The 14,068-nt window shown below is 32.9% G+C and overlaps 2 protein-coding genes across 3 annotated transcripts; one reads left to right on the plus strand and one right to left on the minus strand.

Annotated features, from left to right (window-relative positions):
• The first annotated feature begins 1,207 nt into the window (after positions 1 to 1,207).
• Positions 1,208 to 5,181, plus strand: LOC114190841 (uncharacterized). 2 transcript variants are annotated; one of them, XM_085675764.1, is made up of 5 exons: positions 1,208 to 1,326; positions 1,669 to 1,884; positions 2,036 to 2,121; positions 2,293 to 3,321; positions 4,108 to 5,181. In XM_085675764.1, exons 1-5 carry the CDS (start codon positions 1,251 to 1,253, stop codon positions 4,804 to 4,806), a joined length of 2,106 nt encoding a protein of 701 aa, XP_085531890.1. In that variant the 5' UTR covers positions 1,208 to 1,250; the 3' UTR covers positions 4,807 to 5,181. The 2 variants fall into 2 exon arrangements, with proteins under 2 accessions (XP_085531890.1, XP_085531889.1); XM_085675763.1 differs by having other exon boundaries at positions 2,290 to 3,321; positions 4,108 to 5,180.
• A 3,840-nt stretch (positions 5,182 to 9,021) lies between these two features.
• LOC114189751 (junctophilin-like protein) lies at positions 9,022 to 13,461 on the minus strand. Its single transcript, XM_028078423.2, has 7 exons — positions 13,157 to 13,461; positions 13,047 to 13,078; positions 11,039 to 11,136; positions 10,841 to 10,923; positions 10,030 to 10,107; positions 9,862 to 9,957; positions 9,022 to 9,474 (listed from the first exon to the last, which is right to left on the minus strand). The coding sequence occupies exons 1-7, from the start codon at positions 13,238 to 13,240 to the stop codon at positions 9,184 to 9,186; spliced, it is 762 nt and encodes a 253-aa protein (XP_027934224.1). The 5' UTR covers positions 13,241 to 13,461; the 3' UTR covers positions 9,022 to 9,183.
• Positions 13,462 to 14,068: the final 607 nt, after the last annotated feature.

Consider the following 14,068-nt stretch of genomic DNA (forward strand, 5'->3'; position numbering starts at 1 on the left):
AAAAATACATGAGAGTGAGAGACGAGTACAATTGTGTAAAAAACTAAAAAGACAATAAAAAAGAAAATAAAAAATATCTTAATAAATATTTGATTTAATTAATCTTTTGATTTCTATTTTAAAAAAATTGTCCTCCAGCTCTTTTAGTCTCAATTTCTTCTAAATTTTCAGTCATAATTTGATATTTTCAAACAAAAACATAGACAAAAAAAAATATTAAACCTAAATACTTTCATTCTTTTATTATATTTGATTTTATATTTTATTATATATTAATATTAAATGTCACGCTTTATAAAAGAAATAAAAAATATACAATATAATTTTCATTTTTCAAAATATACTACTTATAATGTAAAAGTTTTCAAAAATTTTAAGAAGATATACATGATTTTTAAAACAATCAAAAGTATTTGGGTGCCATGACCCTCCGCCCCTTAGATAATCATGCTATTGTATAAGAGGGATATGTTTATTCCTGAAATTGTCAAATTTTCGTGTACGATGATTTTTTTTAGATGTATGTATAAATTGAGATTTCAGTTTTCTCTAAAGGCATTTAAAACTGTACTAACAGTTTCTACTGTAAATTTGAATATTCCAAAACGAAATTTTGTACTTTATTTAAAAATGTACTTTGATATAAGACAGTTGAAATATTTTAAATTAATCCTTTCGGATTTAAAAAAAAGTTTACATAGTCTTTTAAAGTACTTTTGATATTTATTCTTCAAATAAAGTTTAGTTTACTTCAGTACCATTAACGTGCATTGAATTTAAACTTTTACTTGGTTGATAATGTAGTTGAAATTGACATTTAACTGCCCTCTCGCTAATGCACGTTCTCCTATGATTTGCTTCGCGTGCATCCATTTCTGTTGCATACCATTCGAAATTATGGGTAGTATTATTTGAAAAAAAAGATATTTGACACTATTTTATTATTATTTAACAATTTTTATAAAGATAAAATGATGTTAACACAAAATAATTTTTATATTCTTTAAGAAAAAAAGAAAGTGAAAGATAATGAAGAGTAATATGAAAGGGGTGTAAAAATAATTTACGTTCAAGAATTTTTAATTACACCTTACGTAGACTATTTTTATTCTTTTGTTTTTCTCTTTCCTGTTAAAAAAATTGATTTTCTGGAAATTATATGACTGTAAGGTGAAATGTGAGGAGAAAAAGGCATGTTTTTGACAGAACGAAATCCAAGGTAGAAACGTGGGCTTGGTGAACATATAGAGATGAAAGACGAAGCTAAACATAAAAAATGTCTTTCCCCTCAAGATTACGACAGCATGAAAGTGTGCAATAAACCAGGTATCGCTTTTGACTTGTCTCGTTTGGTCCTAAAGCTTTAGAGAAATGGATTTGCATCTCTCGGTAGTTTCTGCATCTTTTTGGTACTCGCAAATTCCAAAATACACATCTTCAACTGTACTTTAATTCCTTTCATCAAATGTGACCGTTTTATGCTTCAAAACGGATCCGTTTTTCTCGCTTCTTCACCTGCATTTGCATAAATATATATATATATCATCACCCATTTTAGATTATTTTTCCAATACCTTAAACTAATACACCGCAGGCTGGTTCCTTTTATATATGTCTTTTTTATTCTGATTTTGTCACTTTGAAACGAATCATCTTTCTTACTTTGAGACTTGAGCGAAGACGTAAGTTTACGAATTATGGGCAAGGAGTGGCATTGGGGTGGAAGGTCCTCCAAGAGGGGTGGAGAAGCTCAAACGGAAATCCCTTCTGGTTGCATCTGTGCACTCTTTCAGGCCTTCGATTTTCATCCATTTCACTTTTCCATTAACCACCAACCATCCTCTTTCAAGTCTCGCACCCGAGAACACCACACTCTCCCTAAAGGTACACTTTACTTTACTTACTTTTCTCCAACTCTCAAACACCCTTTTGCTCTAAAATTACCTCTTTACTACAACATAAAATAATTTCTTTATACTCCTAAATCAACTTATTCTGGGGAACTATGGATAATTCATGGTTTTGTATATTTCAGGAGCTGAAGGACCAAGGCATAGCTTGGAGTCAGAAGATGGTACTACAGTGTCATCAATCTCAAAAGAAGCAAATTTCAAAATACCTGTAAGTTAATTGGCATGCACCTTTTCACAAGTTTCACATCACCTTCAACTTTTCACCAATTTTTATGTGTTTCGCTTTCACATATGTTTTTAGTGGGTTTGTTTGTTTGTTTGATGAGAATAATGATGGTTTAATCACTTAACTTGTTTAATGATTTTTGAAAACCAGAAGAACATTCAGATCAGAACAAGAGGGAGCACAAGATCAAAAACAGAAATTAGTGATCTTTCGTCAGAAATCAGTGTCTCTCCAGGGACCAAGACACCAACTTTGGTTGCGAGGTTAATGGGTCTCGATCTTCTTCCTGATACACATTCCCCTTCTTCCCCGTGCCTTTCCACTCCAAACCTTTATAGACCACGACAACATATCAAAATAATCAAACATAGAAACAGCACTGGAAGTGACTTCTTGCCTGGGATTCCTAAAATGTCCTCTGCAAGAAAATCGGATGTTGAGCATAGACTCTCTCTCCAAATCAACAAGGAGAACACAGTTTCTTATGAGGATTTTGAGGTTCCTCGGTTTTCTTTTTCAAAGGGAAAATATGATGAGAACAATAGCAGGAGTCCGAGTCACTATGCCAAGCAAATTGCCAGACAGGTTAGAGAAAGTGTGAGCAGAAAGGTTGGTCGCGACATCACCAACACTATCAAAAACAGAGACCATGGAGAAGAGGAATGTGTAACCAAAATCTCATTCAAGAAAACTTCAAAAACTCCAGTGAATGAATCCAGCCCAGGAAAACTTTCAAACTCATCTTACTCCCCAAGGCTCAGCAGATTTACTGACACCAAACAAAAACCAAGCACAACTCCAAAAAATCAAAGCACACACTCAGTGCTAAAACCACCATCACCTCCACATGCGATCAACATTGAAACTGAGCTTTCAGAAGTTTCTTCACAGCCAAAGCCTCAAACATTGGCCAGGAAAGAGTTGCAGAACCAAAAAGCAGTCACAAAATGCAAAAAAACAACCTTTGGAAAGTCGAGTAGGAGAGTCAACAAGCCTCCACAAACATCAATTAGAAACAAGCAAGAAGAGCCATTTATTATTCGTTACCCATTAGTCACTAATTTCAATGGCATCAAAACCAAAAAGAAGAGAACTCGTCCACTTTCAAGCGATCTTTTTAATGGTCACAACACGGTTCCAAATCTTCTCCCTGTCAAGATAGGTCTTTCTCCTCAAAAACAGGTACCCGTTAAATAAATTTTATAAATTACAAGTCTTTCTTTCTCTATTATCTTTTCTCATTACAAACACCAATACATTATTCTCGTAAAAAAAGAAACAATACATTATTGTTGAGTTTCTTTACATGAATATTATATTTAATCAACAACTTCTCAAGTCAGAAATTTAATAATATAACTTGTATAATATTTAAATAGTTATAATTAAATTTTTAAAATGATCATTACTTTTAATTTAATCATCACTGTACAATTACACAGCCAGCTTACATTTATAATCTTGTTTCTTTAGAATATCCTCGACTTCCCATAAACTCCATCTCTATATACATATTCTTATAAAACACACACTTTAGTTCACTTTTTCCTTTTTTTTTTCCTTCCCATATTTTTTCTTTTAAATTGCATTTGCATACTAGTCCTACAATATAAAACAGATCTTTCAAATAATATCAAACTCTCTTTTTTTCTTAACTTTATATATATATATATATATATATATATATATATATATATATATTGATATTGAGAAAATTTTTAATTTATGAAAATTTTGATGTCGTTTAAAATTAGAGGTTTCTTTATAAAAAACTGAAAATATAAAAGTTTTTCATTTATTGAAATAGTAATTTACTAATAATTTCATTTCCATAAAAAATATCTATTTTGAGAACATAAAACACAAGAAAAGAAAAATGTTTCAAATTTGTTGTATTGATCTTTTTTGGCCCCTGTTTTCTGAGCATTCGGTTTAACTCTTGCTTGTGTCATACGGTAAAAAACACAGACACGGGTGAGTGATGATGATGATTGTCGAGATGCAAAACGCAACACACAGTTATTTAGTTGTTCGCGCCAGACGTACAGAGAAGAAGCGCCACGACCACCCGCACCCCGAGGACCAACAACCTGCGATCACGACAAATCTCACGGCGCCTTCACCACCATCTCCTCCGCCGCACTCCACGAAGGACCAGAGTTTCACTACGTGACGACCATCTTGTCCCGTACCACGGGGTCCCACAGCAACGCCACCACGCGTATACCCCACCTCCATTTTCAGTGGTTCTCTCCCACCCACCCTTTGGACCCTTCACTCTTTCACAGTCTGGAGCGCTACCCAACATCCCATTCCTTTGTCTCTTTCCTTGAAGACAACAAAGATTGCGTCTTTGAGCGGAAACACGGGCTGGGTCCGCGCTGCAACCGTAGATTGCTGTTCGATTTGGTGGACGAGTTGCTGTCGGAGATTCTGGTTAGGCCGAAGCGTTTCAGAGGGAGGCTGTTGGAGACGGTGTGGGAGAGGGTTCGGAGTTTGCCACGTGCGAAGTGCGAGGTTTTGGAGGACATTGATGGGTTGGTAGAGATGGAGGAGATGAGGGAAGAAGAGGAAGAAGAAGGGTTGGTGAAGGAGATAGAGAGGAACATAGTGGAGTGGTTGGTGCATGAAACGTTAACCGTTATGGTTGGCGGCGTGTATACATAAGGGACGGCGTCGTTTGGAAGGGAAAGTGTGGGGCCCACATGGGAAAGGATTCACGTGATGAATTAGAAGCCCGTTGCTGTGGCTACGGCATGGATCCCTCATCCGTGGAAGCCGTGGCGGTGGGTCCCATTGTGAAACCATGAAAACAGCGAGGGCCTCACACCTTTGTTCTGTAAAAAACTCATGATTTTCTTGCAGAGGTTTCCGTGTCCTTTGTTTTTTACTCCTTCTCTCTGTATCTCCTAGGTTGCTAATGTAAATTTTTAAAAAGTCAATGAATTTTGCTTTGGTTAAAGTACGAGGAAGCTGATTGACGTGATCAAATTATGTAAATCAACGGGTATTGATTTTCTGAAGGTTCTTTATTAGTTTTAATACGATTATAGTTAAATTTTAAGTATTTTATAAATTCAAATAACTTTGAACAAGTTTTTATTCACTTTTTTTTATTAAATATTCAATAATTTCAATTTATTTATTTTTTATTCTCTTTCTATTTTACTTCTCAAATGAACAAAGTGTGGAAATGCAGGAAGGCATCACAACTCTTGTCTCAAATTTCGAAGATATCAATTGCATATATATGTGGATATATCATAATCTTATAGAATAAAAATATAATAAACTCAACAAATAAATTTTAATAATACAGGGATGGTTAAACTAAATTCTTCTTGAATAACAAAAAACAATTCATTTAATCGGGCATCCTCCAATATGCATGTGCTGCTGATGTATGCAATCCTAATATATACTATTTCATAAATTAACATAAACAAAGTTGAATTCCCTTCGTTGGGAAGGATAAAAAAACATTCATAAATTTGTTCCATGTAACTTTTTCTAAGATATATGAAATTCTTTTGCAGTTGATAAAGAAATTAAGATTTTATACCCATCAAATATAAACTCAGAGGTGAAGAGTTTAAATAATAGTTTTCAAAAAAGAAAATTCCATACTGTCACATACCAATATTATATCTATCATTTTTCCTTCATATAAAAAAAGAATGTTGCAAAAAATATAATTTGTTTTATTTTCTAAAGATGGATTTCTCCATAGACAGCATAATATCTTTTTTACCTTGGATACAAAATGGATGGAATAATAGATTAGTGCACAAACACTGTTATCGTACCACAAAGAAGAAAAGGTAAGATTATAAAAAGGTTACCTTACCTTTTGAACAAGATATAAAGATGGCATATGCTCAGAGAATCATATTCTGTTTGGTTCTTACTTCCTGGAACTTTGAGATTGTAATCTAGCATGCACTAACGATTATTTTAAAAAGTAAATAAAAGGAATTTTTGCATGAAAACGTTCAGGAACTTCGATGCACGCAATTTTTTTCTTTCTTTTCTTGAAAACAAAAAGTTAAATGTTGAAAAAGGAAACCAACGCAATGTACTTTTTCTTTTTCTTTTCAAAGTTAATGAGCTTCCTTCCAAAAGAAAACGATCCTTTTCTTCAAACAAAAACTCGAGAAAATAGAGATACGTTTCTCTGACACATAGGAAAGAAAAGAAAAATAACATAAAACCAAGTAGGTAGAGTACAAAAGCAAGTAACAAAATTAGACAGATAAAATAATTAGAGTAATTATATACAAAAACTTACTGTTTCAGTAATACTTACAATTGTTTGTATGGTCTCTCTTTTCTCATTGCAACGTACGTGAAGATTGGTATCAAACTTTAAGTTAAAAGATGGTTAAATTCAAAAAGAGATTGTGAAGAAAAGATAGTATGTGTGGGAGGTGAAAGTAAAAGTATAATAAGAAAAAAAGCGGGAAATTCAAACGAGAAGTGATGAAATAGTTAATTAATATGTGACATGTGGTATTAACCATATATGTCTGAACGTAAATGGTGGGAACAGGAAAGGAGACTGAGAACTCTGTCCAATTTAATGTTCAGCTGTTGAGAGAGGCAACACATTGCTTCGCTTATAGATCTGTTTCTTCTGTCTCTCTCTCTCAACGCTTTCTAATTTAAGTTCTTCACTCTTTCATGCCCTCACATCATACTCCTACTTCTACTCTCTCTTGCATTTATGCATGCATTATCAATTATTAACATTCATCATCAACTCCACTTTCCTCTCATCATCAACCTTATTTCAACAATTATGAGTCATTGATTGGAAGCAAAGACTCAGATAGGAAAAGCTGTCACTACTTTAACACCAAAAAAGAAACCTAGTGCAATGGCCACACTTTTTGTTTAGGGCAATGCATTTCAACTATCAGTGCTAAACATTTTATCACACTGGCCCTGACAAGAAACAAATTAAAAAGAAAAGGGTTTCCGGTGTGCGGTGAAAGGAAAGTAAAGGGAATCTTTCTAAGTTTATCGATAACACAAATTGCAACACCACACATGCTAAATCTCATTTTCTTCTGTTTCAGTTATATGCTGCAACTTATAAATGTGTACGAAATGTTCATTTCGTTACCTAATTTAAGCAACCATACTTCAGGACATCACCACGTATTGTTTTGCAGTTGCCAAAGTATTCAAAGTTTCAGATAATGTATGATTAATAAAACTTACATTACGTTCTCCAACAATCATTATTGTTGAAGAGTTCGTTAGACCCAATAATATTGTTTAGGGATCACACAAATTCAAATAACAGTGATAAATTAATTACTAATGCTTATAATAATTTTTCCTTATTTATTGTGCACAAATATCACAGCCGCAGAAGCATATGCATATGACTCCTCGCCCCCTCTCACTGACAGTAATGTAAAAATGAAACAAAAATTACTTAAACACTTTTTCATGGAATAAGTTCGGAGACGTTTTCAAAAATTTACACAGAGATGTTGTAGAACGGTATTTTCAATTACTGTAACTGTTTTTTTATAGATTATGGAAAGAAGAGAGTTATTACACCGGTAAAGGTTGAAAGAGTAAAAACTAAAAACATGAAATGCGAAGGAAAAGGAGAGAAGGGTGCATTGAATTGTGGTGTATGAATGGAAGGTAATGATAAGATCATAAGATAGGTGAAATAAGTTGGAATTTGTAGAGAGTGAGTGTGTTTCTAGAAAAAGTGGTAGCATCATAAAATAAGTGATTGCAGAAGGACTGTGTTGTTGCAATTAGAGTATGATGGTTGCAGGTGCAGGTGCAGCCTGACACTGAGTCCCAATTCAGACGCAGACCATCTTAATAGCAACAAAGCAGAGTAGAAATTTTTGAGTTAATTTCTTCACAACTAAAAATTTGATGATATTAAAATTCAAGCCCTAGTCTAGTTCTTGTCCCACCACTTACTTGGTACTCCCTACAACTGCAGACCTATTTCTGCACGATTCCCGTCTCTTTATTCTTTTTTACTGTACACTTTCACATCGTCAAATTATAATGCTATGCTTGCTGCTTAACCATAAAAAACTTACCACATTCAATTTCAGCTTCGTGACAAACGCTATATCTAATTTTCCATTCGATAACGCACCTTCTTTACCTTCTATATACAAATATGGCATATAATAGAATGAATCTAGTGACGTTTGTTATTACTTCATGGTTTTAACGTTGGATCACTCATGATTGTCTTTTTTTTTCACTTTTCCTTTTAGGACAGAACAAAACAAAAATGCTTACTTTCTGAAATCGTCTTTTAACATGCAATAGAAAATATTGTAAGTAAATTAAGTTTGCATTGGAAAAACTGTGACATCAAGTTCCTTACCATTAACATGTAATCGCTCTCTCTGTGGTAGTTAACAAAATTATTATTATTAATTTTTAAATATAAAATTATAAAGTGTATAGAAATTATAAAATGCTTAATAAGAAAATTAAGGGTTTCTTCTATAATATACCTTATTATAAGGATATGAAGGAGTACAAAACTAATGTCACACGATTAGACATAGAGTTATAAGATAATTGGTATGTAACTATTTAAAAAAGTCATTGCTTTCATGTTTTATTTATATGACTAACAAGAATAAATATTAAGTATCAGCTCGCTTAAATATGGTTCCGTGTCTTTGATTTTACTCTTTTCACTATATAAATCCCATACACATATATATGAAGTGTATCAGACAAGAACTCCCAATTATTTTGACAAAAAAAAAAATGAATAATTATAACTACTAGGCGTTCAGGTTGTGCACTCGATCATAAATACCACATAATTTACTTTCTTTCCAATCAAAAAGATCATGTGAGATTTATATAAGATCAGTATGGCTCACCAACAGTCACAGAAATAATATAATTGGAGAAAGAAGATTACACTTCTAAGTTAATGGGTAAGAAGAACATAGGATGGAAGGATATGTACCTAGCATGGACATCTCACCCAAAAATGAATTTAGTGCAGTAATATCTTACGATAGTATAGTATTCTCAGGTTCTGCCATCTACATCGAAGCCAGCCCCAGTCCAGCCAGGAGTTGAAGATCTACCCTTGGCCACAACACCAATTCCCTTTCCTTTTGATTGCAAGTTGACTTTCTTCTTACTTCTTCCCTCGCCTTCATTATGTGGCTGCTGATTAGGTCCATTTCTCACCGTAGCTTTCTGACCATTACTTTGGTTGGAAACGCTCTCGGTTGATCCCTCATTTGACTCCTTTGCATTGAGGACAGAGGAACCCTGGGGTGTACTATCCTGAGAAGAAGCTGCCGATCTCCCATCCTAATATGTGCACGATTTTAACATTCAATGCTCTAGTATGAAGATGCATATGCAAAAGCATGTATTGTGCTCGCCACCGACAAAATGTAGCATCAACAACATGGTGTGAAAAAAAAAAACATTTCCGTAGAGAAGTCAGAAAAAAAAAAGCAGGTTTCCATTCTCAGCACACGTTCACATTCTCAAGAAATTTCAATTCCAAATGGCATATTATCAGTTTCCAAGGGGCTCCTTGTTGATGAAGTTTAGGAGGACATATAGTTAGGAGTTCTGAAAATAGTTTATTGATTAAGGACACTATGCAGCATACACCCCAAAATTAGGTTCATAACTTAGAGGCCACCACTATATAATTAATAATGATGAATACAGTGATAAAATACTTACATGAAGATTAGTTGATGCACGACTTGGATTCAAAGCTTCCAATCTTCTTTTTAATTCCTCCAGCCGAGCAAACTGAGAGTTACTGCTTTCTTGAACCTGTATAAAATTGTCACAGTCAAACAACCAGCTAAACAGGGGCATATTATGTCTTCATTTTACACTAATTACCAGATTACTCAAGTCTTCACAGAGCTTTTGTTTCATTGCTTCCTCATCTCTTACTACTTGTGAGGCAGATTCCCACGCCTACAGCACAAACAATTAAGATGTCAACTATATTTGCGAAGGTACTTAGCATACAAATTGATTTTGTAGATCAAAGTATTCAGATCATCTACACTCATCCATATCCATATAAATAACCTTTTAGACGGTATTTACTTTAGTGCGCCAATTTGTTAATTTAATCATTAGACTGAACTAAGAGCAAAAGAAAAAGTAACAAGAACAACAATCAATTCCTCTGTTATTAACACAAATAATGGTTCAAACATCAGAGATCTCATAAGATAAATTCTTCCTATTTCATTGGGCATAAATAGAAAGAGGGAAACTACTTATGTAAAACGAACTATAAATTATGTCATTTACTATGATAAATGAGTTTTTTTTCTATCACAAATTTATTTGCATTTTCTGGATAAAGTGCTTAAATAATGTTATCTGCAATTTATGTGATTAATACTGAGTAAGAAACTAATGTATCTCTAATGCACTGATTGATTTAACTTTTAACCCTGGAAGCTTATTCAGTTGTACAATATGGACAATACAAAATCATCACAACTAACTATTTATTAACATATATATCCTTGTCATCTATTTATTAACTAATAGTGAACTTGAGATCAGAAATTGTACAGAAAGCTGATACTGGTACTGGCATGATGCAGTACATAACATCAATATCACAAATAATTTGATATTATGAAAATTGCAGGAGAAAAATAACGATCAGTAAAGTAACAGAGTAACAGACCTTCCGTGCCTGCTCTTCCTTTAGCTTGGCCAGACGGATTCTTTCTGTTGACGTCTCAATTTTCTTTCTCAAATGTTCAAGTGCTTAAAGTATGCATCATGTACAAAAAAATAAAGCAAGGTCATTTCACCATAATAATCAGGGAATAACAACCTTTTTAAATTGGTTCCAGAAAGGCCAACAATAATTTGTAGAAACCTGCTTTTTTCGGACCAGCTGTAAGTTTCATCTCCAGTGAAAGATTTGCAAGCTCACGCTCCACATCACGAATTTTAGAATAGTTTTCTTGAATGTATCTGAAAATAATAATAACAATAACAACAACAAGAGGAGGTAAAGATGATTTGAGTCCAGTTACTTGTTTGCCTACATAGAGTACGCAATCAAAACTGATAATAAATAAAGTCCTTTTCAATCTTTAAAGTTAACCATCAATCATACCATGCAGTAAAGTTGAAAAGGGATCAAATTACCCAAGATCCTGTTTTTATCAATACTACAAGACGCAATTTTATTTTCCAATTAATCACATTTCGCAAGATTAATTGCTAAAATCCCAAATGTCTTGCATGTCCAAACTAGGTATTAGTTCCTCAATAGAGAAGTTAACAATGATTCTGTTCCTCGATCTCAACCTATCGATTGGCTTTAAACACAAAACACAGGTCTTACTTCATTATCTATATATATTTTACACTAAATTACAAGTTCAGAACAGTGAAAACACAGAACAAAACTATTCAAACTCCATATATGTTTCCTGCCACCACCATCCTTGTGGTACATCATAAAAATGAATTAAGAGCGGTTTATTTCAGGTGAGAAAAGTATATACAAGCCACGAAAAGGGTGGAGAACTGGAAAACAAGAAAAACAAAATAAAAAATCGAAAAATGAGGTAATAAGACGCCCTTGAGACAATCAATTATATCCCTAATATTTTACCAATATTTATATTTTCTTTATTAGTAGAATACTAATAAATAATTAAAATTGATATTAAAACAATAAATGAAAAAAACTATTAATAATGTTGGCGATCTCATATCAAAGATAAGGTCAAATTATAAATATATGTATAGATGAATGTAATCTCGTCCTAAATATAAATTTTATAAGATTAAGTTAAGCTTAAAGTATATTTTGTAAGATAGTATCATACTCTATTTTAGTGAAGTTTGGTAGACTTGTCAAGTCACTTGCTATTAAACCAACCACAAATATCTAGTTTCACACTCTAAATGTCTCATATGCAATTGGAAATCTCACATCAACAAATATAAAGTCAACATTTAGTATATAAGTGAAATCAAACCTTACCATACAAACTGGTTTTGTGAAATTGAGTTAGACTTAAAATCTTTTCTAATCATAGCATCAAAGTTTATTTCTAACCATAGCATTAAAGTTTATTCTAGCAAAATTTGTTCATGTCACCCATTATTAAACCACTCACAAATATTTAACCCTACATTAGAGATGTTTGGTCCTCGACAAGAAGTGTAACATCAACTATAGATAAAGCTAAATTATCGTACATAAATAGGTATAAATCTCACTTTACAAGCAAAATTTGTAGGGTTTAATTAGAGTTAAATTCCACTTTCTTACAAAATAACAAATAGATATATCTCATTTTCCATTTATTTACACTCATTTCTCATCTAATCCAACCACAGCATCCCAATGAATTTCATTCACCTTAACATTCCAACCAATATTTCACGGCAAAAACCATCGGCTTTAATTCCTTCTGCTAGCAACATATTACCTGCTCTTCAAGGTTTACGAAACCATATTTCACATAAAATGTTATTAGACTATTGCTTCATCAACCCATCTGAATCCCTCACAATACAACCACTGACCTAAAACCATTCGCTCAGGGATCCCAGTAAAAAACATTCTAGTCATCTCCTAGCTTATAGCTAAGTAGATATCAAAATAAAGTCTACATCTTCCACAGCCATTGGCTACTTGATATTGCACGGAGAGTCACAGGATTACACAAATTTATTCTAAAATCTCAATTTCTACCAAAAGTCTTCATAAGCACATAAAAATAGCACACACAAAAACCCATGTCAAGTAATTCGATTTCCACAAATCCAAACAATGTTGTAAGTGCAAAGACATAATAAGAGTTCAAAAAGGAGAACAAATTAATTATCAGATCCCAGTAAAGAGAAATAGGGAGAGAGGTTACTTCTGCAATTGAAGCTGTTCTGCTTCGATGATCTGCAACAACAGGAAGAAAAACAATGAAAAATCAATCCAGCAATGACAAAGCGAAACAAAAATGGCGATGGAGAAAACCTTCTCCGTGTAGCTGATGACAGGGGCTTCTTTAGCGAGACCGTCAGGTCCGATCTCAGGGAGAAGTGAAGGGTTTGAAGTCATTTTGGAATCCAATCACTCGCATTCCACAAATCCGTCGTGTGCCGCCGTCTTCAGGTATGTGATTTCCAAGCAGCGGCTTCAGCCCGGTTGGACCGTATCCAACGACGTCCGGTTCGAGAGAAAAGCGGTTTGAAGAACCGGAAGCGGAGATGGCTTGTGTAACGCGCTGTTACAGATTCAGTTGGCGTGGATGGATGATTAAATCTCATGCACGTGCATAGCACGTTAACCAGAGTCGCCACAGCTATTTATTATAACACTATCTTATTTTAATTACTAAATTAAAATTTAAAATTTACATTAGTTTTGACTGACGAACACACAGCACGTTTTAATTAGCGAACACAGACGTTGTCATTCGTATCTTTAATTTTTATAAAAATTTAAGTTAAAATCAATAAAAGATATATAAATAAAATTTAAAATAATTAATTGATGTTAATTAAAAGAATAAGATATATGAAAATTTTAAAATAATTGTTAAAGATAAAAAAAAAATTAAAATAACAAGTAAGAAGAATTTTTTAAAATAAAGGTTAAAGATAAATTATTTATAAAATAATTTATTTTTAAAATAATAATTAAAAATAAAAATATAAAATATGGATAAAAAAATATATCTTTATGTATTATTATAGATTAAAAAAAATATAAAACATAAATTATTTTTCTGCCAGTCATATTTGTTATATTAAACATATGGCGAAAGTAGGATAACCAAACTTTAAAAAGAAAATGGCACTGAAAAGTTAAAAAATTAAAAAAGAAAGTAATTTATTTAAATAAGTTAAATACAAGATTGCTTAATAATTATCATTTGGTATACTT

This window comes from Vigna unguiculata, chromosome 7, assembly GCF_037176805.1.
Source record: "Vigna unguiculata cultivar grain cowpea cultivar isolate G323 ecotype 2 chromosome 7, ASM3717680v1, whole genome shotgun sequence".
NCBI lineage: Eukaryota > Viridiplantae > Streptophyta > Magnoliopsida > Fabales > Fabaceae > Vigna > Vigna unguiculata.

Excerpts from the sequence above, each read along its gene's own strand:
- LOC114189751 (XM_028078423.2), bottom strand. The coding sequence starts at position 13,240 with ATGACTTCAAACCCTTCACTTCTCCCTGAGATCGGACCTGACGGTCTC. Across the intron at positions 11,137-13,046 it reads GAACAGCTTCAATTGCAGAA|ATACATTCAAGAAAACTATT; the intron begins GTAACCTCTCTC and ends TATTATTTTCAG. Across the intron at positions 9,475-9,861 it reads GTGCATCAACTAATCTTCAT|GATGGGAGATCGGCAGCTTC; the intron begins GTAAGTATTTTA and ends TGCACATATTAG.
- LOC114190841 (XM_085675763.1), top strand. The coding sequence starts at position 1,251 with ATGAAAGACGAAGCTAAACATAAAAAATGTCTTTCCCCTCAAGATTAC. Across the intron at positions 1,327-1,668 it reads GAAAGTGTGCAATAAACCAG|ACTTGAGCGAAGACGTAAGT; the intron begins GTATCGCTTTTG and ends TCTTACTTTGAG. Across the intron at positions 3,322-4,107 it reads GTCTTTCTCCTCAAAAACAG|ACACGGGTGAGTGATGATGA; the intron begins GTACCCGTTAAA and ends TAAAAAACACAG.